The sequence below is a fragment of the Pteropus alecto genome, unplaced genomic scaffold (genome assembly GCF_000325575.1).
Source record: "Pteropus alecto unplaced genomic scaffold, ASM32557v1 scaffold24, whole genome shotgun sequence".
Lineage (NCBI taxonomy): Eukaryota > Metazoa > Chordata > Mammalia > Chiroptera > Pteropodidae > Pteropus > Pteropus alecto.
The window spans coordinates 20881943-20909510 of NW_006439192.1; the positions used below are offsets into that span (position 1 = coordinate 20881943).

General features: G+C 37.5%; 1 protein-coding gene across 6 annotated transcripts in view; it reads right to left on the reverse strand.

Moving 5' to 3' along the window:
- Positions 1 to 8115: 8115 nt before the first annotated feature.
- The window catches only part of FAT1 (FAT atypical cadherin 1), a 126092-nt gene continuing 106639 nt past the window's right edge, over positions 8116 to 27568 (reverse strand). For 3 of the 6 annotated variants that reach the window (XM_015592830.2, XM_015592833.2, XM_015592832.2), the window contains exons 17-28: positions 25524 to 25667; positions 24675 to 24872; positions 23462 to 24263; positions 23201 to 23332; positions 21653 to 21810; positions 20558 to 21020; positions 18856 to 19009; positions 18580 to 18690; positions 16475 to 17106; positions 15635 to 15772; positions 10578 to 10613; positions 8116 to 9554 (exon numbers count right to left, since the gene is read on the reverse strand). In XM_015592830.2, coding sequence (XP_015448316.1) covers positions 8926 to 9554; positions 10578 to 10613; positions 15635 to 15772; positions 16475 to 17106; positions 18580 to 18690; positions 18856 to 19009; positions 20558 to 21020; positions 21653 to 21810; positions 23201 to 23332; positions 23462 to 24263; positions 24675 to 24872; positions 25524 to 25667 — 3597 coding nt within the window. In that variant the 3' untranslated portion in view covers positions 8116 to 8925. The remainder of the gene's footprint in view (positions 9555 to 10577; positions 10614 to 15634; positions 15773 to 16474; positions 17107 to 18579; positions 18691 to 18855; positions 19010 to 20557; positions 21021 to 21652; positions 21811 to 23200; positions 23333 to 23461; positions 24264 to 24674; positions 24873 to 25523; positions 25668 to 27568) is intronic. The other 3 variants (XM_015592831.2, XM_015592829.2, XM_015592828.2) reach the window with 3 other exon arrangements.

Consider the following 27568-nt stretch of genomic DNA (forward strand, 5'->3'; position numbering starts at 1 on the left):
ACTCCCCACAAGATAGTTGTCAGGATCATGCAGTCGAATATAGAATATAGCATCGTGCACAGACTCAACAAGATCGTCATAGTTCCAATGACGAATAAGCCTGGCTTTGCCACTCAGTGTAAGGACAGCTCCAGAAGCACGATATGATGCCAGAGTATGGCACAGAAATGAAATGTAAGAACCACAGTTGTCAATGACCCAAAGATATATTCAAATTTTGTGAAATTCTCCCTTAGAAGTAAAAACTCAGCATTTTAGAGACTTTATTATCATTTAAAACAACCCAATAAGAGCTTTTAGTTGGAGAAACTTTTTGCATTTTGAACATTCAGTTTAATTAGAGGAATCTGTGTTTTCAATAAGGTTTATGAGTAAAATTTCATTTTGTCCATTCTATTTTAATATATTTAAAGTATAATTGCTTTTGAAAGAAGAGAAAAAATATGCATTTAAGGTAAAAATTTAAAAACACGAACCACAGGAGCATCAGTCAGAAATGTCTGTTTTTGTAATCCTAATTTGCAGGTGGGTTTACACTGCAAATTTGGCAAAATGGAACTATGTTTCAATCTTTGAGATAGGCATGAGGGGCTTGACACACTCTCTGGATAGATTTTCCTATATCCTCCCATTATCCTAAAACTGTTAGGTAGTGTCCAGATTAAAATGAATTGAAGCAATAGTCATTAGGCATTTTGAGAATTTCATTCTACCCCTCGAGATGATTATATAATGGCTCTGATCTAGAATCACTGAGCTCATATTTACATCCTTCCATGTAGACGCTGCATGAGTGCTCTTTACAAGATATATTTGGTCCAATGACATTTTTATTCAAATGCGTAACACATTTTCTTTCTCCTCTAGGTCTAACGTAATTTGAAAATGTAGCCGCTTATACGGCCACACTCTCTAACAGCACAGTGACAAGTGCATTAATTACCCAAGTATTCACACAAGCAGAGATTTTTCTTGGAAAAAGAAATACTTGTAATTCTTTTCAAGTGGCTCATTCTGTTTGCAGTAGAGGCAATAACTGCTAGCAGGAAATTAAATTCTGACAAACTCTCTCTCTCTCTCGGCTGGCACACTAATTGAAACTGAACCTAACGCCTTGATGAAGAGCAATCAGAAAGTACACAGAAAGCCAGTCTGCAAAAGAGAAAAAGCAGCCCACACTGACCTTCAAAAAGTTACTGGCCAGATTCAGTGGGCTGGGAAAAAGAAAGTGGACTTGTAGCTAGAAGAGAACCATCAACGGAAAAAGACTGGGGGCGATGGATGGTGGGTGGGATAGTTTTCCAGGTCTGATAGATTATAAACATAACTGTTACATTTACATGAAGTCACTGAAAACTGAACCAAAATTAAACCTAATTTTATGAAGATGGTCCAGTTCTTGTCTAGACTTTGTTTTTCATAGAATAAATTCACAAGAAGAGAGTAGGCTATCCAGCGAACTCTATACCAGAACTGCCCAGCACAGAAGTGTAGACTCTCCAGCTCTCTGGGCAGTTGGGAGGAGCCCGTGGCATCAAGCTGGACCTCTGGTTTAGAGCAGCGTGTCCCTTCATGCCACTGTGCCATAAAAACATTATCGTTCTCTACATATGCTGTGACATGGGAAAGTCAAGGGAAAAACATTGTCGTAGAAACATCACAGCAGTGCACTACATCGGCGTTAAAGAAGTGTAAGCACAATGCCCATAAAGATTCCATTTTTTATGTTGTTGTAGTTTTAGAATTTTGTTATATTATATGCAATATTCAAAAACAAATAATCTACAAATCTAGAAATCTGTCCTGAAGAGGAATAAGAATGAATGTCTGAAGATGTGAATGTTGAGATTGCTGTGAAAAATTAAAAACATCTTAAAAGTAGCAAAATAGATCAATAACTGTTATTAATCCATACTATGAAATATTATGCAGCTCTTGAAAAAGGCATTTTCTAAGAAGGATCACTTATATTGTAAAGTGGGAAAGCAGGGCGCAAAATTGGATATAAGATACCTAGTTTGTGAACCAAACTTAGTAGTAAAATCAGATTACACGCACAAAATAATACTATGTTTGTTTCGCGGTGATAGAATTATAATCTTAAACTTTCAAAATACTTCTACTTTTTTAAACCAAATAAAAAGTGATTTATAAAATCACAATTTTAAACTGTTGGCATGATTGTGTTCCAGAAATCTTAAGAAAACGTGTCTGATTAGTTTCTACTCTGTACGCCTGTAAATTACATGTTTGGGAATGCAGTATAGATGTTTTTGTTTTTGTTTTTTTTAATTAAAATATATAAAACATGTAAAAAGCCTTTCTTCGTATGCAAACGAATGGCAAAATAAAGAGACTAACTGCGTTCCAACGTCTTCTGGTGATGATTTGAGCAAAAATAAACCTTTTACAACTGGGAGCATCATCGTGAAAACTCTAAAAGGATATCATCTTGAACCTATGTGCTGTTTGGATGGTGTGCTCCTTGTGTTGGTTCCGCCTCACCCCCTGGAAGCAGAGATACTTAATGGCTGCCATGGAGGGAAGCTGGTGTTTTCTTTCTCTCTTGGAGTTTATTAATCATTAAGCACGTTTCAAACCTCTTATGATGCTCATAGTTGGGTGTTTTAAACCATTAAAAATGTTTGGACTATTCTGCTTAATAAGGGAATTATCCTAGCACTATTAGAGAAAACCAAGAAGTAAGATATTGGGGAGTGTCTCTAGAGCCTGGCAGTGTCTGACACATAGGAAATACGCCTTTTGGTGTATTTTTGTCTTAGTTTGCTGCCGACTTTAACAAGCAGCTTTGCATTCTAATGATAATGTTATGGTCTTCAAGCTGCTCACGTCCAACCCTTGAACTAGGGACTCTCTGTGCTGTGGACAAAAAAGAGGCCACACACTAAACCTGACGAGCTCAGGAGAGACTAGTGTGGCGGACCCTACAAACTCAGAGACCAAAAGTAGCCACATAGTCTGTTGATCTGAACATAAAAATTCCTAACTGAAAGTGTGTCATGGCGGGTAGTCACGTCCTGGGCCTGCAGCTTCCTTGACAAAGATCAATCTTAGACCTTAAATGAGCTTGTCTCTTGTCTTTTTGTATCTAAGATAACACACCTTTGGAATGTGAGAGAAATCCCCTTTTCCAGACCCCTCAGGGCACGACCCACCGCCCCAGAGCACAAGACCACATAACCCCTCTTTGTAATCTTGTTCCCCAAATACCATCTCTTTGTGCCGTAAACTTTATTAACCATCCTGTACTCGCCATTGTAAAAGAAGTATGTGTCCCTCGATTTCACTTTTCATTCAGTCCCAGAGATTTCCCCTTTGTTTTCTCCCATCCCCTTAATCTACCACCAATGGATTTCACATAACCCTCCTTTGGTCTCCTCCCTTGATTCTAATGTATAAAATAAGCTTCAAAACTGCCATTCTCTAGAGCATTTTCTCAATCCATTGAGATTTTGCTCCCCAGTACTTGTCACTCGTTTGGCTCACATAAACTCATTAAAATTGTGTACAGGTCTGAATGTTTATTGGGCCGATGGTACCAGCAGAAAGCCTCTGCTAGGTGCCCATCTCGGCCCCTGACCCTGTCCTCCTCCTCCCCAGGGCCGTGTTTCCATACACTCTCAGCCATCACCAGGAAAGGAACACAGACAGTCAAAGCTTCTCCCAATCTTTGTTGATAACCTGGCCACCAATTACCAGTAAATAACGGTAGGCAAAATTCTATGACAGGTCATTTTAGCAATTTGAAGCACTGTTTTCCTACAACTTCGCTTGGTATTTTCATTAAAAACAGTAAACAAAAGCTTTCAAACTCATATTGGTCGTATTAACAATGAGTGTCTTGGGTGCACCCTTCTTTGATCGCTATCAGCACGTTTTTAGAATTCATCCATTTCCTAGGATAATGCTTAGTTTCTTTGGGAAGGTATTTGAAAACGTACGTGGCCAATTTCTTGCTTTCATAAATTAAAAGCCACTACAAAAAGCTAATGCAGCTTCTCGAAAGGCACCTGCTGTCTTTGGACACTAGAAAAGCATCTCCCTCATTTTTCAGATTAGTATGACAGTTCTGCACATTCTGATAAAAATGAATAAATGTACTCTTTCCATCACACATACATGCACACAAATCTAAATTTTAGAGCTAGAATTAAGAAAAATGAATGAAGCCAAATATCGAAATTTAAAAGTTTATATATTTCTTTTTTTTAAATGGCTAAACTATTTTTTTAATTAAGTTTATTGGGGTAACATTGGTTAATACAATTATATAATTTTCAGGTGTACATTATCATTTGACGTCTGTATATTCTATTGTGTTTACCACCCAAAGTCCAGTTTCCTTCAGCTCCCATATATTTGATCCCCTTTACCCACTTCGCCCTACCCCTACCCCCCTATATTTGACCACCTTTACTCCGTCTACCTCCCCGCTCCTTCCCCACTCCTTCCCCTCTGCTAACCACTAGTCTATAGTTCATGTCCATGAGTCCCTGTTTGTCCTGTTCATTTGTCGCTTTTAGGTTTATATCCCACATACAAGTGATATCATGTGATTTTCAACTTTTTCCGTCTTGGTTATTTTGCTTAGCATGATTATCTCGAGGTCCATCCGTGTTGTCACAAATGACAGTATTTCATCTCTTCTTATAGCTGAGTAATATTCCATCGTATATATGTACCACAGCTTCTTTATCCAGTCATCTATCGTAGGACACTTTGGTTGCTTCCATATCCTGGCCACTGTGAATAATGCTGCTAAGAACATTGGAGTGCAAATATCTTTTCAAATATAGGTTTTCAAGTTAAAAGTTTATATATTTCTTATGAGCATTTTTTTTCCCTTAAGGGATAATTAACCTGTAAATCTCTTTCCTTTTAAACGGAACCATACTGTTCCAGAGTAGAAGATAGAGAATGTGACAAATAACAAGTGGCCTTCGATACAAATATACCACTAAAAAAGTATGAAATACAGAAACCAGGCAAAAATGACATTTAGCAGTGTCCAAAAATATGGAAGAAGCACTGGAATTTTCTAAGGCTCCTGAGTTTTCTAAGAGAATTTTAACTGGGCAACAGTCAAAATGAAATCCTAGTTAGAGAAAATGAACAGATCCTGACTTCTTCCTGTGAAGAAGAGATATGAAGTTTAAAAAGTTTTCGTTTGTTTGTTTTTGTTTTTTTACGGGGTGGGAAACCTGACAAGCATACACTAGTCCTATGTGGTTGCTAGGATTCTTCTGTGATAAACGTGTTTAGCGCTAATTCCTATAGCTTATGTCAAAGGAATCATTTTCATCGGAGATCTCAGGTAAACTGTTTACTCAGTTCTAATTAGGTCACGATGATGATATATTTCCAAAACATAAAATGCAAATAGTCTTTCAGTTTAAAATGTGATCTGATAATTTAGGTCAAATTACTGTAAAAAGAGAGCAGCATATAGTACCAATGGTGGTAGGTGGACTCCTCTAAGATGCCCAAGAACCCACCCAGGGGTACATGGCATAATCCCCCCCTTAGTGTGAACAGGACTCGCGAATATGAACGGAATTCCCATGATTAACTTACTGACGAGTTAACTTTTAAACAAAAGGGTTTTTATCCCAGGTTGGCTTGGCCTAATCAGGTGAGTCTTTAAATGAGAGACTGGGCCCTTCTTGAGGTCAGAGATTGGAAGCAAAAAGGAAATTCTTCCTCTGGCTTTGAAGCTGTCAGCTACTGTGTTGTGAGAGGGTCGGTCATGCAGCTCGAATCTGAGTCAGAAGCTATCAAGAAAGAGGGCACAGCCAGTGAGAAAGCAGGAACCTGTCACATGGCTAGCAAGAAAAAAAGGACCTCAGTTCTACTACCCCAATCTACTGAATCCTGCCAACAGCCATGTGAGCCTGGACGAGGTCCCCGAGCTTCAGATTAAACTACACACAGCTGACAACTTGATTTTGGCCCAGTGTGACTGAGCAGAGAACGTAGCTGCGCCATCCCTGGACTTCTGACCTGCAGAACTGGAGCTAATAAATGGGGTTTATTCTAAGCCACTACATTTATGGTAATTTGCTATGGAGCCGTAGAAAACTAATATGCCGATGTTCTCCCAAATATTGGAAATCGATGGTTAGGAGCATATTCCAGACTTCTAGTACAAGAGGACAGAGTATTATGTCTCTGCCCAATTTCTTCTTTTGAAAATCCAGAACAGGGAAAGGGGGAAAATGTTAAAAAGCAACTCCATGTTCAGCACAAGTAAGAGGTATCGTTCACTCTAAAGCAACACACTACTGCATCTGAGGATGGACGGCAGGTGATAAACGATGTGGTAAAACACACCTCAGCAGAGAAAGAATCAGAGCTCAGGGCCTGGAGAGGGCAACAGCAGCAATTTGTCGTGCGCTCTGGCAAGTGAGTGACGGATGGGGTGAACACCAGGCCTGCTGCCTGTTTCAGTCGTATCTAAGTTGTCAGCCCCCAGACTCTCAGCTCTGTCTGGGGCACACTCAGGGAACAAGAGGCAAAGAAGGGGGAGCAGAAACATCCCCATAATAAAGAGTTGGAGGACTAAGTATACAATAAAATGGCCAGTCTTCTCATCTAGACAACTTTAAAATGAGAGCAACAATATTTCCCAAGCAAGAAGTGGGTCTGTCCTCTGGAGAAACCAAGATTCTTCAAGGAAAGACACACAGACATCAGCAAAGATTTTCTCTATTGGTTTGACCATATGCTTAAGAAGCATTTTACAAATCCACAAGAGGCCACACTTGTTTCTCCACTTTTCGACTTTCCAGTCTTGGGGACTTTGTGCCAACTATTCTTCCTGGAAGGCTCATTTTCCAAGTAGTCATACAGTATTCTCCTTTATCAAAAATTCAACCTCCCATTCCCTGCCAATCATACACATTTCTTTCCAAATATCAAATTTTCTCTTTAGTAGTCATCACTCCATACATCTTTCATTTATTAGCCATCTTATCTTGCCACCCATCTGCTCCCACCATGTAAAATCCAAGGTAGGGCAATCTGTCTGTACATGTAATGATTTATAGTAGGTGAGAAAAAAACATTTTAAAAAATAAATAATGTAAGAGTCACAATTTTTAAAAATAAGTAGAAAACTTAAGGCAATTGTTTAAGAAAAAGGAAAGGTTGCAAAGTAAGTTGAAATAAACATCACATGCTACTTAGAGCTCACCAGTGAATATTTACATCATCAAAATGAGGAAAACATATATTAATCAAGAAGTTAGGCTATAACTAATGGGAAGATAACAAGAGTAATGGAAGTCTGTGAGGTTATGGGGTCTTCCTCCAACATTGCATGAACAGGCAATTCCTAAAATTAGTGACTCAAGAAATAAACAATACATACTCTTAAAAATATGAAAGGAAAAATGAAAAAAGAGTGAAAAGCTGTGATTATAGCAGTGTATGAATTTGCTGTTTTTCATTACATGTATATTTATCTCTCTTTGATGTTTAAATTGTGTGTATGTGTATTAAAATAAAGAAGGCATTTACTTAAAAGGGAAAAGTATCTTTCCAAAGTTCTAAGAAGGCTTGATTCATTGTGATTTATATCACGGTGGCTGGCACACAGTAGATAATGAATAAATATTTGTTAGATGAATGGATGGATTTGAATGTATAAATACCCATGGAAAATAGCTTCTGGATTTCACATTAAATCATATAGAAGCAGGATATGTTCTTTGACAATAAAAAGATAAAATACTTTTTCATAAAGACTTTGTTTTTGATATAAATCATGGGTGAAAACCGTAAAAGCATTTAAATTATTGCCAATAAGTAGTAATAAAATAAAAAATATATAAAAGAAAACTTCCTTGACTTTTTAGTTAGAAAATATTTATTATGTGTTTACCTTTACACCTAGAGTTCTGAGTGGTATCGTGTGGCCATATACTGCCACCTAGTGGCTATATCTGTATCACCTGGCTTTGGTAACTAAAAAGAGACTTCACATTTAAGCCACAATAAGCTGTTTCTATATTCACCCTTCCATTCATCCATCCACCCTTCTTCTCAATTAATTAATTGAATCCAGAACAGGAGTATAAATAGGAAAGAGAAATAGGCAGTAAACTTAAAATGTTTTATTAATAATTTATTGTCAGTAAGAAAAACTGGCTAATGGTAGTTTTCAGTAAAAACCTTTACAAGACCATTGCATCACAAATATACAGACACTATAAAAACTGTGTCATGATGGTTTTGGTTCTAAACAGGTATGCAGAAGGTCCCATTACACTTTCCAATAATGAAAAATGTTTATAATTCTAAAATACAGCAACCCATTTAAGACATGTCATGGATCAGATCTTTCCTCATCCTATGTACAGCTAGAAATGAATGACTACATTGAAATGTATTAATGAAATGTCAAACTTCAGTGAAAAAGGTCATATAATGAAACCCTGGTTATAGTAAAAGATCAGGGTGCTAGGTAATGACACTAACACCACCAAAATTCGGTCAAAAACAAATGCACAAAATATCTTGAAAACTGAGTTAAAACTATGAAAAATCAAATCTGTACATAAAATTTACAAAAAAAAAGGGACAAGAAATTTAAAATAATCAAATCTATATAAATACATGAATCATGCTAACAAGATGGTAGGACTGATTTTCGTTTCATTATTTTAGCACAGACAAATGTAAATACAAAAAAATGTTCAGAAATGGCACAGCCAATGTAAATCCTGTTCCAATTACAGTAGGACACTGGAAATGGCTAACATGTTAAGAGGTGAAGGATTCAGTGCAGCCATGCCCAGGAATCCAGAAAAAAAGCGCTTAAGCACTGCTGCAAAGAACAATGCAGATCATTTATATAATCTCTAGGTTCATTAAGGTCCAGGCACTTTGGGGGGAGTCTGAGTGTCAGACTTCCGTGTGCTGTTGCGAATCTAGTGGAGGAATTGTCACCTCTTCAAAGTGGCTGTCGTCTCCACTCTCATAGTCACTCATCATGACCTCAGACTCCACTTCACAGCATGCTGACACATCAGAGCAGGAAGCTGCGGACGTGTACACAGACAGGGGCATGTTTTCTACGGTGGGGGTGTCAAAGTTTCTTGGATACCCTGGTGGGTAAGGAGCATAGGGTTCTCTACAAGTGATGTTCTCACCAGTGCCTGTTTTCTGAGGTTCAGACATATCGACGGGATAGAAATTGGGCAGATACTGATTCAAGTTGAACCTCTGCCGGTTTCTTGATGAAGAACCCAAACTACCTGCAGCAGGCATGTCTCTAGGAGGGTGTATGGATTCAAACTGATCACTGAATTCTGGAGGCAATGGTGGGAGCTCGTCAGGTGGCGGGAAGTCTTCTGGTGGTGGTGGAAAATCACTTTCGATGTCGTAACCTCCAGGATAGTAGTCTGTATCGATGGAATTTGGATCTGCTGAATACAGGGGTGTCTGCTCATCAATAACCTCATAATTGGGGAATTCCTGTATATCTGGCAGAGGAACACTTGGCATCCAATCTGATGTATCCCAGTGGTACCCTGGGCAGGAGAGAAGGCAACAGATTTTAATGTGTTTACTCTCAAGCATCTGTGACGTGGAGATAGAAAGAGCTCAGTGCGTTAAACACACAAAGGTGCAAAGGATTCACAACACGTGGAGGTTCACTGTTTAGAAATTCCTGGTCTTTGCTCTGAAGACATCCCCCAACTCAATTTTGAGAACCCCTATAAACTAGGCTCAATTTCTAAAATGTAGAGTTCTTATATTTTTACGTAAGTACCGAACATTCAAGGAAAAGAAAGTTTTAACAGAAGCAGTAGCTAGCATTTAAATTACATGCACTTTTCTCCAAATGATTCCAATCATCCTTTCACCTTTCCTTCTGTCAATTAGAACCCATTGCTCCATATAAAGAAGTCTTAAGATATCAGTAAAGAGTTTTCTCCTTTCAGGAAGACGTCTCTATATAGTAAAATATCAAATATCACTTGATCTGCACTACTTGTCATAAAAAAAATACTAAATTAATGCAACTCTTTAAAACAGTAAAAGTAATCCTTAACATGTTAAAATTTAAAAACTACCTTTCCTTTATAATAACGTAGCAACCTTAATATTAAAAATTATACTATTTTTCTTGAATCCTAAGCAAAACAATGAACTATGTTAATACAGGTGTGTATCAAAGCATGCCTAAAATCAAGCAAAATGCAATCAAACACTGAAAAATATAATGCACTTTTGATAGACTATATCAGTCAATTTTTGTAACTTTTAAAAGGACTACAGATCATTTTAGACAATACGAAGTGTAACCATTTAAAAAAAAAAAACCTCCCAATTTAGGGATAGTTTTTTTTTCTCCCTTAGGATTTCTGAAATCCTTTGACAGACAGAAAAAGGTGAGGCAATCCACGTTTAGAATGCAGTGCACAAATAAGGATGAACTTGGTTACTGAGGCATCCACTGAGCAAACAAGTGAAGCAAGTGAGCACTGGGGTCAAATCTTTACCAAATTTTTTTAGTGAATATCAATGAACAACTGGCATGCATAAGTCACCTCTTGATTTGCTGAGGTCAGGAGTAGCCAAAGACTCTTTTGGTGGCAGAGTAAAGAGAAAAGAAAACATTTATAATTAAAACAGAAAGATGGCTGAAAAGGCAATTAAGATAAGTACATAATACAATGCAAACTGTTTATAAAGGCCCAATCAGCCATGTATCATGCCTTTAAGCCATTAGCTATGAAAATTCCAAATGGCTGAGAAATTTATGTAGCACAAATACAATGGGACATTAAAGTGGAGGAAAAAGGTGACTGATGATCATCTAGAGACTCAGTTGGAAAACTCAGACATTATTTTACTTTCTTTATTTTCAGCCATTTAAACCTGAAAACACAGAATTTTGTTAGGAATAATTAAAACAAAGTAAAAAAGGCTCTAATAAAGTGTAAATTGATAAAAAATTTAAATTATACCCTCATGTTACTGAGAAACATTATGCAATCATTTTTTTCTAAGACAGCAGCATCAGGTCACTTAGGTGATAATCCAAATACATCTAAAGCTACATAATACATACATACATTACAGCATATTATATCCTTCAGATGTATATTAAACTCATAGACATTTGTGAGTGAACTCAGATACTTTTAGTAAACAACTAAAAGAAAACCTCTCCAAAACGTTGCCCAAAATGGGCAAACATGATTTGATATTTACACTGTTCACCTTTCTTTGGAGAGACTATTAGCTGCATTTATTCCTCAACCCATCCCAACTTTGTACTTACACAGGCCTATTCAGAACTTTCATTTTACACACGGAACCCCAGCATGGAATGAGAGAAAGGACATGTAAATCACACAGCCCTGGGCAGATTGCTTCCCCTGGCTAAGCTTCTGGTTCTTACCCTTTGAAATGGAGGCAGAAATCCCTTCGAGTTATTATGAGTATTAAGTCAGATAATGTAGGTTAAGCTCTGTTAGCTATCATCATGATTCTTATTACCGTGAAAGTTATAATCACAGCACAAGTATGGCTACTTTAGTGGTTTTCCAAGATGCTTTCTATGCATTCTACACTGTTCTTGGAAACCTATGTGGTAAGGTAATTTGGAACAAATCAGATTTGACTGATATCTTCTCCTAGGAATTTAAATTAAAAACTGAAAAGACTGTGGTGGCTCTAAAAAATGGATAAGCCAGGATTTAGTTAACATGTATATGTAGAATTATTTTTAAAAAGTCTATTGAAAATGCAGTAATTCTTTTTTAAAAAGAGGACTGACAATCTCTGTTACCAAATAGGTACTCAATAATTCTTAGCTTTCAAAATTAATTCAATTTAAATTTTTTAATGTACCAAAAAGTATTTTTCAATGAAGGAGATTGCAAAAAAAAAAAGAACCGTTTGAATTCTGCTTCTTTAAACTCCATCAGTATTTAAAATATTAGAACCTCATCAATTTAAAACTAGAATTCACTGGACAAAATATACATTACTTTCTGATTCAGCAAAAAGAACATGGAACTTCTTCTTAGGGAAATAAGTGTCAGTCTCATCAGTAACTGTGATCAGTAACACTGAAACCTCACCCCTGTGCCGCCCTATCAAATGTGGCAGGAAATCATCCTCCTCACCTCAATCCTGACGAACATGCATGTCCCAGAAAAGGGGTCCCCTAAGCTTTCCGTGCTCCTGATGGTCAATGCCCCTGGTTCTCAAAGTATGATCCCTAGACCAGTAACATCAAAATTAACTGGGACCTTGTTAGAAATGGAAAATCTCAGGGCCCAACCCAGACCTACTAAGTCAGAGACTCTGGTGCTGGGACCTAGCCATTAGGGCTGACTTTTAGCAAGCCTTCCTGGCAATCCGGATTTACGTAGTTTAAAAAGTACTAGCCTGTGCAATTTACAGGTGACTACTCGAACTTCAGTACACTAATAAAGGGCTAATTTAATTTAAAATAATTTAAGGAAGGTGGTCAAATGCCCTTTTTTATAATTTTGAACAGATTCATAAAACTTTAAATGATTTCATTGAACCAAGTATGAAAATCTACCCTCTGCCATGCTCTACCATTTTCCTTGATCATACATGGGAAAAATCTAAAAGTGAAGAGTCAGCTACAGGCAATTATAAAAGCTGTGTCATTTAGTCTTATTCATATTCATATGAAGAGGATTATCATATTAAAAAATTTTTTTTTAGGTAATCAGAATTATTTCTAAACTTCCTAATACCATGCTACGGAAAGGCAAGTTGTCAGGATCCTATGGGTTACTTCTGATGTCTGTGTAAATTCACTATGAATGGCGACAAGTAACAAAAAGACATAATAACATAAAAATATTTTTGCAATGGATCTGGATTACGAATGTACATACCTGAACAGAATAAAATTACTCAGGCCCTCAAAAACCACACATGGCTGTTTATAACACTACAATGGGCAAAAGCACACTAGTGACAGTCACTGTAACACAAACACAAAGCGCACGCATTGTGACTATACCTTCATTAGTCACCATGTCAACTACAGCATTGACAAGGTGTATTACGGTCACTATGGAAGCTTGTAAAAAGGTACAAAAGGAGTAAATTAGGAAAATCTTCAGTTAGAACATAGTGCATTAAGTATGATTTTATATAATTTCTACCTCATAATTTAAAAATGTGAAGTGAATATTTACATAATAATGCATGACTCCTGCACTCTTTCTGCTATGTCTTAAGAGAGTTTTCTAATTGAGCTATATATTTGTTATTGTTAATTAAAAGAACAGAGTAACCATATTATATTGTAATTTAGGGAAAAAATTTTCGCTATAAATATTTTCACAATTGCAATTATAGATCAAGTCATGACAAAACAATCCTTATTTTAACATCTCATGGGCAAAACACTTCACATTCAAAGAGTAAAAGCTGCTAAGACAATTTTCTGGGTCCATTTAATAAACTCATACATTGTTCCAGGAAAAAGAAATTTAAGGAGCTACATAATAAGGTAAAATATGCAACATAAATACAAAAAATTGGCTTTGTCTCTGCTCTATGTACTCCCAAATTTCTTGTCTTTTTTGTAGATGAGTTAACAGCTGGTAAGCTAACATACGAAGCAGAAAAATGCAGACTGTCTGCCTGGCTGTTTCCTGTGTAAATTCCCTCATCATTTGTATATCAGATTGTTTAAAGCTTTTATGCCAAGATAAATAAGTATGCATGTAGTAGGCAGAAGAATGGCTCTCAAAGAGTTCCATATCCTGATCCTGGGAACCTGTGAATCCATTACCATTCCTGGCAAAAAAGACTCTGCTGAGGTGATCATATTAAAGACCTTGAGATGGGGAGATTTTCCTGAATTATCTGTGTGGGCCCAGTGTAATCACCAGGGTCGTTAAGAGGGGAGAACCTTTCCCAGCTATGGTTGGTGGGAGCTGGGACTACAGAAGAATGGCCAGTGAGATGTAATGTTGCTGTCTTTGAAAGAAGGAGGAAGAAGCCATGAGCCAAGAATTCGGGCAGCCTCAGGAAGCTGGAAATGGTAAGAAAACCAATTCTCCCCTAGAGTTTCCAGACAGGAAACTGCCCCGCTGACACCTTAATTCCAGCCCACTGAGACAAGTGTTAGATTTCCAAACCTCAGAACAATAAAATAATCAATTTATCTTGTTTTAAGCCACGGTGTTTGTGACAATCTGTTACAATGGCCTTAGAAAACTAAAAATCTAGTTTAAATACAGACTCTTAATACAGACTTTAATTTTACAATCGATAATGATAAATATTATGATAAAGATTAAAATACAAACTCCTGGATAAATGTTTTTCTCATGTATTATCAAGCGATTAATTTTCATAACTTGGACATAATTTATTAAGAGTATTTAGGAATATTAAAAAGAATGATATTTCAAGGAAAAGAATTTAAAAAAATGGGACAAAATTCTGAAATGTATTTATAAAGAGCACTTAGAGACTAAAATATAAATTATTACATAAACTGGCAATAACATTTTAGAATTAAACCTAAAGAAAAAAATAATTCTATTTTGTTGGCTTAATAAGCAAAGTTATGTTCATATATTCCATCGCTAAACAACACACAGGTATACTGATGTCATGCATAGCATGCATGAAATTGGAAATTAATGGAACATACTTATGGCCATCCTTAGTGTGGAAAAGGACTCTGCAATATATTATGAGCTACGTTACTCCAGATTTAGAAACAATTATTAGTAGGTTGTTTCTTGCCAATAAAATATTTGAAACATTTAAACATTATGTCTTTATGTAGAAATAAAAAATTACTGTCAACCTTAATAATTCTGAGATTTGAAACTTTCCACCCCAAATTCACTTTATTGTGTTACTGAATATTGCCATTTTCTCTACGGGTATGCGTTATCACAGCTAAGCAGGTTATCGATGCAATTTACCCTAGTACATCAGATAAACATAACTGGTATCAAAGATTCCACTGTTAAACTTTCTTCATTTAGAAAGATAATCAAACTTACTAGGAATCTCTTAAACTGTGCTCTCAGTCAGTATGCTCTGATCCAAATGGGAGCTGAGGCCGCAGGGGAGTGGGAGAAGAAGCAAACAAAACCTTGTAATACCACAGGCACTACTGAACTTGAACACTGCAGACGACTGTGTCTCCTCTCAGGAGTGTGTGAAAGCGTGAGAGAGAGAGAGTGAGTGTTGTGTTTTGCATGCTCAAAAAAGTTGTTATAAGGATTTTTTTAAAAACCCATAGAACTTCTATAACATTTTCTGTTGTGGAAAAAAAAGTCAATACAAGATTAGCCAATAAGGTAAAAACAACCTATTGATTAATTATATTTTCTTCCCTATTACTGATAAGTTGCTACGGTTCAAGCACCTATCCATCAGGAACATTTTAAGTATTTTCCCCAGCAGGTATTCATGAAGTATGTACAGGGCATTGTACAACAGTGGGCCAAAATGAAATATGGAAACATTTTGAGATTTCACAGGGGCACTGGGCGCATCTATGCTATTATAAAACATCATGTGACCAGTGTTATGCGCAATAAGCAAGTGACCACGGCATTTCACAATTCTGTTTACTCACCATTGTCATCACAGGACTCAGACTGAAAGGAGCTCAGGGACTGCACTTCAGAAAGGCTTTCCCGGGCACTGTGAGGATGAGACGGCTTTTCCTCCAGAGGTTTCTTGGACAGACAGGGATCAAGATCGACAACTTTAGCTAAAAGGAAGAGAGGACAAACAGTAAGCTCTGTATGGCCAAGGCCTCTGTTTTGTTCACTGCTACTGTGTCTCAACACAAAGCAAGCATTACAGAAAGACAGATTTAATAAAAAAAAAATTGAAAAAGAAAAACATCTGAAAAACAAAACAAAAACCTCAACAAGAAACCTACAAAATATTCTTGCAGATTCAAAGAATAGAAATTTTCAATAAACCTGCCTATAGATACCACTAGACAATATGGAGAATAAAAATTTTGTTTCAAAGTATACATATGGCTTTTTAAAGCATCAAATATACATTAGGCCACTAATATTACATACTTTCACTTCTGGTCCTTTTTTTTTTTAATGCTATCATATAAATGCCCTCCCAGTTTTTTTTTAATCATAAAAAGCCCCTAAAATTATAGCTGAGAACCCATATCAACTACAAAAATAAAACGATCCTTCCAGATTAACTGGAACATTGACCATACTCAATTCCTTAATTAAAATAACATATCAGCCACAATGCTCAGCCAGGGCCCAAGGCACTGAAAAAAAGTTTTTCAAACCAGACCCATGTCTTTGAGGTCTGAGCATGTTTATCCCTAACGGATTTCACATTTTGACTCGAAGCACCAGAAGCTCTGGCAGAACTTGTAATCTCACTGTTCATATCAGTGACATTTAATTGAGGTGAAAAGAGTGGTTCTTACTATCATAGTCGAAGTCCCAGTTAGGCTTCTGGATTGAGTCGCTGTCAGAAGGGGAGTTGGAAGGAGGTGGGGGAGGCAAGTTTGGGGCTACGCTGCAGACGGCCACTGCTTTCCGGTGTCCGTGCACAGACTCGGGGTTAAAGGTGCTGAACTCAGGATGCTCTGGGATAGCAGATCCTTCAAAGGAATTTCGGTCCAGATTGTTTCTAGAGTCGCTTGGAATGCTTGGAGTGTAGGAAATAGGACGGACAGGCACCTGGGGTGGTATGTCTGAGTAAATGTTCTTATTGAGCTTTGAGTCGAAATACGGTCTTTGCAAAAAAGCTGTGGTTGGTCCCAAATGCTTGTCCTCAGGTTGGGCTTGGTGTTTCTTCTTCCGACTAATCATCTTGCGGCAGAGGACGAACACCACCACCAGTAAGAATATCCCTATGATAAAAACGACAATTCCTATTCCTTCGGCCAACCCGATATTCCATGGAGTTGACACGTATTGATTGGGAGCGGCATCCTCACAGTGTCTTCCTCTGTACTCATGGCTGCAGTTACAGAGATAGGAGCCATGTGTGTTCTCACAAAGGGCCCCGTTCCGGCAGGGGTTTCCAGTACATTCGTCAATGTCACTCTGACACCTGCCAACGAAGCCAAGAATGAGGAGAGACCATTGCAGTGTAAGTCAGCAGATGTCAGGCCTGTAATTCTTTGAGGTGAAAGACTAATGTCTCCTTAATAACACGTTCAAAACAGAACCAAATAGATAAAAACCAACGACATACCATTGACAATGATAACTACAACAAAAAACCTTTTGTGGAGTAATTAGTCATTTCATTCCATACTTTGAATGGACATTTAGGAGATAAAGATGATGTCAAGCCAATATTTGACCATTTTTCTAGCATTCAACAGATTACTAAATCGAATTCATAGTTTAAACATCAGTTTGTTTCTAATTCTGATCTAGAAATAGAATATGCATTTTGATAAATGGTATTATATCGTAAACTGTTTTAACAGGCTAGAGTAAATTTCTAAGAAAATCTTCCTATTTGGGAATATGACAGTTCCATAAAACATGTGAAAGGCTAAAAAACTGTTTTCCATTTAAAAATGTTTCTCCCTGTTGAAAACCTCCCACAGCCCCTCACCCTCACAAAACAGTTCACATACAAGTCCACCCCCCAGACCCTCTGCCTTTCCAAATGGGCATATTATGCACCTGTGAAAATCTACCTGGCACTTTTCAAACCCTTCCTCCTTTAATAAAATGTATCTACTTACTATCCCCCATACTTACCTGGCATTTAAAATTCGACTGCTGAGACATTTTTTATTCATTAAGTATCAATTGACTAGAATTAGGAAAAAATCAATTTATGAACCAAGACCATGTGACTGATGGCAAAATTCAAGACTACAACCATTACTTGGGCAAAACCACCTGTAAACACTTGCAAGCAGGTCACACTTAAGGCCTCCGAACCAGATGGATGGTGAAGGCTCATCCAAATGTACAGCACTAGGCACTCGCGAATAATATGCACTGAGTAATTTTTAAAACTGAATGGGTGAAGTCTAAGGTGAAATGGCATCTGGAACTAAAATCTACCTCTTTCAAAGTATACAACAGGCACCTCTGTGCTTCCTTTTCCTCCCCTGAAAAATAATGATCACCTTAGGATTACGGTAAGAATGATAAAAGATAATGAGAAAGCTGAAAGAGGTTTCTAGATGCTATTAAATGTTATTTATATATATTAAGAAAAAAACATCGTTATCATCACTCTCAAAGATAGGTGATAACTCCATAGGTATTTGCTTTAAAAAATATAATCTCATTCCACAAACATTTACTTCCTACAAGAACCCACACAGTCTTTGTTTATAAATAGTATCTCTAAAGTATGGAGGTAGGGTTTTTCAAGCATTATTATATTCATCAGCTCCTTAATTTTTTTAAGAGTGAAAAGATAAACTACACAGGGAGCTATTATGAGGATTACTGAAGCAAAGTAGTCTAAATTAATGAAGTTTTTTGTTGTATCTGTTAATCCACGTGACACTATAGAGAGGTGCAAATATAAATCTTGAAAGAAGCTGGTTACCTTTCTCCCCTAAAACCTGAATCACACTGACAGACAGCACCATCCAAACTGTCAAAACATGTTCCACCATTTTTACAGGGCTCATCTTTGCAGTATGGACTAAGCTGGCACCTGAAGAATAAGGAAAAAATATGCATAAACCTAAAACTTCTACTGCAGATAAATACAGCAGAGCAGAAAACATTTAGCAAATGAATGTAGCCGTTTTACATACACGACGACCTTTAAAAGTTTAATACTATAATTAATTATGAAAATTAAGAAAAACTTACATACCTCTGACCAGTATATAATCCTCTACACTGGCAAACGAAGTCTCCATTGTCCACAATGCACGTACCACCATAAAGGCAGGGGTTGGAGGAACACGGATTGACGCTCACCTCACAGTATGTCCCTATGTATAAGGCATTGCATTTGCAGTAATAACCTAAATTAGCAAAAGGGAGCAAAAAAGTCCAATCATTCAATAACTCAAAAAATAAGTCTTAGTATATTGGTTTTTACATTTAAGTGGAGATGTAGTTCTCCAAAATCTGTAAAAGCCAGTGACCGTTCCCATTTCCTCTGGGTAAAAAATCATCTGTATCAACGAGCTAATGCTGGTATAATCAAAACACAAGAACTGAAAATAGAACTCATAATTAGCTTTAGTTAATCATAATTTATGTAAGATTATTAGGCCAAGCATACAGAGCAGGAAGAAAGTAGTCTTTTATTTGAATGACCATTATTAGACTAATGACACTTATTACTTAAAATCTCAATGTTTGTAGTTCACAAGCTTTTGTTAAATAAGATAATAAATGGAAAAGCACTTTGAAAATTATAAACTACCATTTTAAGAAAAGTGATCTTCAAATCTGTATAAAAGAACAGAAAGAATGTCAGATGCTTTATTTTGTGGAGACTGTGACAGGTACTGTGGAGACTATAACAGGTATTGTGGAGACTGTTTCTAATGATCTGTCTTTGGAGAAGACAGCAGGACTGCGCTTCCCCACCTCTGAAGCTGGTCATGGCTGTGGAATATGCTTTGGTCAAAAAAATGTGGCACTTTGGGTTAGGAGCTTTAAGAGCCAGTGTGTAATTGCCAGGTTCCCTTCCCCCTGCTGCTATGGTGATCATGGTAGCACACGTCAAGAAAATGTCTCTCTTGGTGTCACTCATGACAACACAATGAGGACACCCTCCTTCATGACCTATTTGGACATGGAATAGGAGCACAATATAAACTTTTGTTCAGAGTATTACTGTGGGGATTATCTGGCCTACTCATTGCATAAAGAATGCACAGACCCGTTTCAAAGAAAACAACAGAAAACCGAGTCTTTTGAAATCCTACTTAATTAAAAGGTTATTTTGATTTTTGCTTTATTCATTACATAAAGTCTATTTTTTAGGCACGGTGACTGCCGTTTTCATAACTGTGATCTATTACTGATAAGTGTACAAATGGGTCGAGGATACAGAAGCCATAGGGCATTCCATTATGCCCTAGCAAGACAGGTATGGTAACACTTCAGGAGAGGTTGAAGGCCTTCTGAAAAACCAGTGCTCCCATCCATTGCAAGTAGCAATCCCTCTATGCTGGGTCATCGGATAGAAGGGAACGCTCAAGAAGAATTCAGTGGTACCAATTCTAAATCCCGCTGGGTCAACATCTATGTATTTGGAAGAAGAGTTCAGAATTAGCTGTGGGTTGCCTGTGGTGCAGAATGAGACGTGTCTAGAAATACAATGCAAGGTGACGAAGGAGGCTCAGCAGGCAGAGAAACTGTTCCCTTCAGCCCAGCTGCTGGGGAAAATTCTAAGCCCTACTCTGCTCTCATGTAACACATACCACTCAGTTCCAACACCGACATGGTATCTGACAATATTATTTGAATAAAAGGAGGAAAAACAAAAATATTTGGGCCACTTCCCCTCAGGTGCATACATGTGTAACGCTGAAAAATGATAACATTATGAAGCTTACCTCCAGTAGGTGACAGATTGCAAATGCCTCCATTCTGGCAAGGGTTACTTGCGCAATCTTCTGTAGCTGTGAGTAAGCACCCAGGAGACACATCCACTGATTCTTCAATGTGGGCATAGCTTCTTGGTTTGTTATTTAAAGGGAGCTCCTGCCCATTTAAATAAATGGAGTCCATACAACCCTTGAACCCATTGCCAACTTGGGGGCTTCTCCCATGCCTTGTGCCTTGCTGACGGATGTGGCCACCAAAAAACATGTGGTTATCCAGGTTTAGGGTTTTCAGAGTCCCTGGGGCTGTGCCTGATGCGGTGTGGACTTGGTCTAGAACCAATCTAGCGTAGTTGCCATTAACTTCGAGGGACACTGCATGCCACAGCCCATCATTAACTTGAATGCTTTGAACGGAGACAATTCCAGGGCCACTTCCACAGTCAAATTTGTACTGTAGTCTTCCATTATGAATCTATGACAAAAATAATCACTGTTCTCATTACTCTCAGAGAATCTTCAATTAGTCTCTAATAAAAATCTAGAGGAGAGGTATGTTTGGCAATTGCTGTAATAAGGCCTTCCATTTAAGTACTACAAAACACATGCTCATTTATTCACTGTACAAAGAATAAAAACGGACCTCTTGTGATTATAAAGTTCAACTGCCAAAATGCACATCCAAAAAGCATCACAGGAGTGACTAATAATTAACTGTTAACAGAACAACCACCAAAAATAGCATTGAGTAATATCAAAAGTCAAAAGTTAATCATGCTTAAAAAAAAAAAAGGTTAGGCCAGAGATCCTTCAAGCATATGTAGGATCACTCTAAAAATGTAATAAGACGTAACATCACTTAGAGTTTAAATGTTAAGTATCACATGTACCTAAAAACATTCGTAAGAAACAGAAGTAAATCTCTAAGTTACTGCAGAGCAAAAAGAGCTTTTCGCCCCACAGTCTAAAGCTTCTATAAGTATCTATGAACTATTTAAAAGTGGAATTCAACCATTTTGCTTACTTTATTTTTTCAAAAATGGACAATATGAAACTAAAATGGGATTATTTTTAAAGTCTTCCATAATCTGAGGTACAAACACGTACCTCCAAGATGCTATAGTCAGTTCCTCGAGCGTACATTACAACGGCGTGAGCCGAATACGTTCTGAGCCTCATGGTCAGTTTCATCTCTAATTTGTTTTCATTTTCTTTCAGACGATATTTCACAAAGCTGTTTCCAGTAAATGTTACAGATGAACTACCTGTGAATCACGAAGAGGAAAAAATAAATCAGAACCAAGTGAAGCATATTTTTAAAAGTGTAATTTTATTCCCCCAGAGACTGACCCAAGTTTTTATTTAAGATCAGAACATTGTAAAATTCATTTCAATGGGAAATGTCTACTTGCTTAATAAACAGCACAGCATAACTGAATCTCTTTTTGGAAGAGAATAAACTAGACTACTGCATCACAAAGAAATGAATTCTAAAATAATGAAAAAAACTAAATATAAAAATGTTCGATATGAAATTATTAGAAGACGATTTAGGAAAATATTTACATATCCTTGAGGTGGTTTAGGAAACCTTCTCAAATAAGCTATAAAACAATCCCAAATCTCCCCAAATAATGAAAATAATATCAATCTCCAGAGATGGAAATTGTTATGTAAAATTATGCAAAACTGACAAAATAAAAATTAAATTTCAAAATGACAAAAGATACTATTAAATCAAAAAGTCAATAATATACAGACACTGGAATGCAGATAATGTTAAAACTCATAATACATGAAGAGCTCTACATAAGAAAATAAGACAACCTAGATAATCAAGCAGAGAATATAAACAAGCCAATCACAGAAGAAATGCTAATAGGCAATGAACAAGTTCAAAGACAACTTTCACAAGTAGCCAGAGAAGTGCAAAGTAAAATAATGAGATATCATTGCATGCCCGTTAGATGGGAAGATTTATTGTTTTAATTGAAAACCTTCAATATTAGCAAGACAATAGGGAATGAGACCTTCACATATGACTGGAAGAAACAGAAACTGGTTTAACTTTTGGGAAACTATCGTAATAGTATATTTAAAATTTGAAAATGCAGTTATCTTTGATAGTAAGCCCTAGTTTTAGAAATGTAAGCACCAATACGTAAGGACACAAATAAAGATTCTTTATCAGAAAGAAAGATTTTAATAACCTGAATCTCTATACACAGGGTAAATGTTGAATAAATGGTACAGCCATGAGAGAAAATACTATACAGCAATGAAAAAGCATTAGGTTTACATGTATTAACTGGGAAAGATGCCCATAACATACCATTAAGAAGAGAAAAAAGCAAGCAGTAGAGAGCTGTGTGATATAACTTTTTGGTTTCTTTTCTAAAGCAAGAGAGGATGTGATAGAAAAAGGACAATAAATCTGTACATAGGGGATATATGTTTATACGAGCACTGATGATAAAGAAGAAAGCAAATTAAACTATTAACTCAAGGGTGAGTTGTTATATGACAGGAAGGGAAAATTACTACTCTTATGCTTTACTCATCTGTGTTTGAATTGTTATAAAGAAGAAAATGGTAAAAAAAAAAAAAAAAAAAAAACAATGAAAATAAAAGTATGCTTATTCATTGAACTCTCACCTGGGCACTGACCAAAGTCACCACCTGGACAGACACAGGTATATTTCTCCTCTCTGGGATCAGTGATACATTCTGATCCTTCAGGGCATGCATTGTCTTCACATCCTTGATGAATAAGTGGGCATTTCCCCTCTTTGTTTAAAAAAAAAAAGGGAAAGCTAATTAATAGGAATTATAAAAAAAATGATCTTTAATGTGTAGACTTCAAAGGCTATTACTGAAATCATCTGTACCCCGTTTTCATATACTTATGGGTGTTACCTTTGCAGAGACACACGGCTGTTCTACGGTGGCGGGGAGTCACAAAACTCAGTCTGGCTGTGCTGTGTGTTGACATAACATTTTCATCCACAGTCACCTTTTCGTCACAGAATTTCCACGGGCAATCCAGTCCTACACAGAGCTTCTGGAACACATCCAAAACCCTAACGCCAATTATTTCCTCAACATCAGTCACGGAAGAATTAATCTTCTGCAGAAGCTGTTTTGTTGACACCTGGGCACCACCTGATTTCTCTACAAAGAGTAAGACATCCAGATGGGGGTGCGGTTCCGAGGGCTGCAAGCTCACAATCTGTATGTCGTTTCTCCTCACACCCAAGATGTTCCGTAACGCTCGCTGGAAGTTGCGCCAGTAGTCACCAACAAATTCTTCCGGCGTGAGATTGGCGAAGCGGAGAGCAATGGTGTGGTTCAACATCTCTTGTGTTACCTGTCTGACATGCACTGTGATGTCAGCCACCGTTGTGAATTTTCCATCTGTTACGCTGACGTTGAGAAGGTACTGCCCTATATCTAGCTTTTTGTGTGCTATCAGCTTACCCCCTGTGCTGGAAACAGAGAAGAGGTTGTCCATTTGAGGATCAAGACTGTAGGTTAAAGTGTCATACACGTCTTGGTCTGTTGCGTGAATCTTCCCAATGACACCACCTGAGTATTCCTCTCCAAAAGCAGTAATGAAAATCTCTAATGGCAAAATTGCAGGAGGATAGATGCTCTCTTCAATAACCCTGATGTCAATATAGGTCAAAGATGACAACTGAGGCTTTCCGTTATCGGCCACCTAGGAGAAAAGAAAAAAAAATCACCATTATTTATGTTGTTGTTTACAACTTCTTAATAAAAATATATTTACATTATTCAAATTCTTAAAAATTACCAGTTATTAGATACTTATTTCTCCACGAGAAGCATTTCAAGGAAAATGATATATACTCCTTTACAGCCCTTTCACCAATTCATACTGAAGTTTAGCTCCATCATTGTCTATGATAAAGTAACCAAAGGAATCAATGAGCCCCCTGAAAGTGCAGTGGGATGAAGATGAAGGCATGGCAAAGAAAAAAAAAAAAATACCACAATTCTATACATCGTTTTCTTTTCTCATGAAATGTAAACTGTTTAAACACAAGAAGATAACCACCAGAGTGGCTCAGTGAATCCACAATAAAATCATGAGGAAAGACTTTAATACCTTAACATGCAGTAAGTAGTGATCCTTCACTTTCTTCCTGACGGCAGCTGACGTCAGGAGGACTCCTTGCTGATTAACTTCAAACGCATTGTCATCATTTCCATTTACGATAGTAAAGAAAAAGGGTGGACCATTATGAGAAGAATCCTTGTCTGTTACTACCAGCTGCAGTACACTGAAACCCACAGGCTTATTTTCCTGCACAGAATAAAATAAAATAACGACTTTCAACAAAAGCAAATCTTTATGATAGATACATGCAAGTTTTCTTATAATATAAAATATATGGAAAATAAAGCCTTGTTGCTGCTCCACTTGAAAGGAAGAGAGAGAAGAGAAGTGGACAGGGGAAGGGTTTTGATGAGGAGGAGGGAAGGAAGAAGGGGACAGGGGAAAGAAGGGAGGAGCGGCTGGAGGGAAGGGACATAAGAGAGAAGAAGGGAAGTGTGAGGAAAGGGGTGGGAGAGGGGAGGGATGAAGAAGTGCAGCAGAGGAGGAGGAGGGGGAATGGAAGTGGTTTTTGGAGGAGACGTGGGAGGGAGGAGAAAGGTCAAGATGGGGAAGGAGGGGGCAAAGAGGAAAAGCAAGGGCAGCAGAAGACAAGATGAAGACTCAAGCTAGTGAGAGTATCTTAAAAACCAAAGCACGACAAGAAGAGAGGTAAAAGCTTGGTTGCATCTTGAAAATGCTCACCTTTTGGTATTGATGGAGACCCCTCTAATTTTACTCTTCTCATTTTTCTAAAACGTAGTCTTTGGAAAAGATATTTCAAATGAACAGCTGAGGCCAATGAAAGAGCTCACCCCAAAGGGGCTGTGTTCAGTGAACCCATCCACACCCCAAGATTACCTGGATAATTACGCTGTAATTTCCCCTGGAGAAGATCGGAGCATTGTCGTTGACATCAGACACATCGATGTTTACCGTAGTTGTGTTGACTCTGGGTGGACTGCCGTTATCAGATGCCTGAATAGTGAGTGTGTAACCTGAAATCTTTTCGGGGACAAGACAAAGAGATGGCATGTTCATTTTCACAAGGCCAAAGAACAGGATCTAATCAAGAGTATACTCCTGACAACCTGGAAGGGCAGATCTGAATACCTGTAGTCATGTGCTGCATCCTGTATGTGGGCAATTTCCCTAACCTATAACAAGTACACGGCCAATAATGTATCTACAATATGGACCGTATTCGCTCAACAGAAAAAGTTATCCATAATCTAATCCAGTGATTAGATTCTCTGATGCCTCTCAAACATGTACGCATTTCATTAAAGCATTCTGACTTTTAAAACTTACAGATTTATTAATGGAAAATGAGACAGGACATTAATACAAATGATGAGAAAAAATGTTAACATATCACAAAGCCTGTTGCTTTAGCAATAACAGGAAAGGCAACCTAAGGCTTGAATGTTGCTCTCAGCCAGAAACAGCTGTTAGGCCATTTCTCACCTTGAGTGCTTACTGATTTTCAGTATCTCAGGACATTCCAGATCACCCTTTCCCAATAATTTTACACTTGGATTGTAGTCAACTGTCTAAATCTCCCAAGATTATCTCTTCATGACTTCCTACAAAAAAAAATGGGGGTGCTTCTTTTCCAGAACAGTTCCTTGTTAATTCATCTCTTCCGGAATGAGGAGTAGAAGAAGCCAAAATGCTGGTTAAATCCCAGCGATATATGTCAACAAAAATGGTTATGATAACAAACTGATTTGGGAATCGCCACCAGCCATCTCCTCTGCTACCTCATAATGGATATTAACATATTAAAGGACCTCAGAAGTTCTTCAGTGAAAAATACTAAATTTTGTTCTGTCCAGCAGTCTGCAATCCTAAACATAACAATGACTCTTAGAAAGTCCCTGCTCAAAAAAAAATAGGTCAGAAAAGGAGCTAGAGACTTTAATGAGATATCTCATCACTATTGCCCCCAATTTCTCTAATCTTAGATTTATCTATATTTCTCCAAAATTACATTCTTTATTATCACCATTGTCTTTCTAACTCCCAAAACCGTGGTTTCCTTCATTTCTCTTTCACTTCTTCACCTCTCTGAGGTAGCTTCTTACCTGTCAGTTTTCAGTCCTGGCGATGAGTGGGACAAATGGACAGACAGATGAAGAGATGGATAAATAAATGTTCAGCCTGGCTTGCCTCTCCTCGTTTGCTCACATTTATCTCAACACCTCAGATCACTTCTATAAATAATCTCCAGAGGCATCTGTATTTTCAGCTTTCAAGTCTCAAGTTTGACAAAAATCTCCAAATACTGTCTAATTTTACTTGACTATGCCATTTTCCTCTAAAAATTAGTGTATCAAAAACCGCATTCAACAATCTCTCCCTGTTCTTCTTTAACAGCAGTACTCAGTCATGGCAAGACACAAAAAAGAGTCATCTGTCACCACTGCATTCTATGGAGCGCTATGTCTAAGGTCCATAGATTCTAATGTTCCCTTTACGAAGTTTCTGCATTTGTCTTTGCACTCAACTGTCACTGCTACTTTCCAGTTCAGGCTCTTGTTGCCTGACTACTGTCACTGGCCTTCCTACCTCCCTGACTCTAAACAGTACTTGGACCTACTGTAAAACTCCTCTTCACATTATGTCTCCTCATAATGTTACACTGGGGCTCACAAATATTCAGTTCCTCTCTCATGCTCAAAGCTTCGAGTCTGAATCTTTGATCCTGGTTTTGTATGTGGACCATAATGTGTTTCTAAAACAAACCTTTCTATTTTATCTACCTCATTTCTTTGTATTCTACTCCAAAACAAGTGAATAAAATTATCTAAATGTATCTCGCGTCTTCCTTTCTCCATGCCTTTGTTCACGTAACTCCTTATGAGGAATTCCCTCAACACCTGTGCTTTTCCAAATATCTGCTA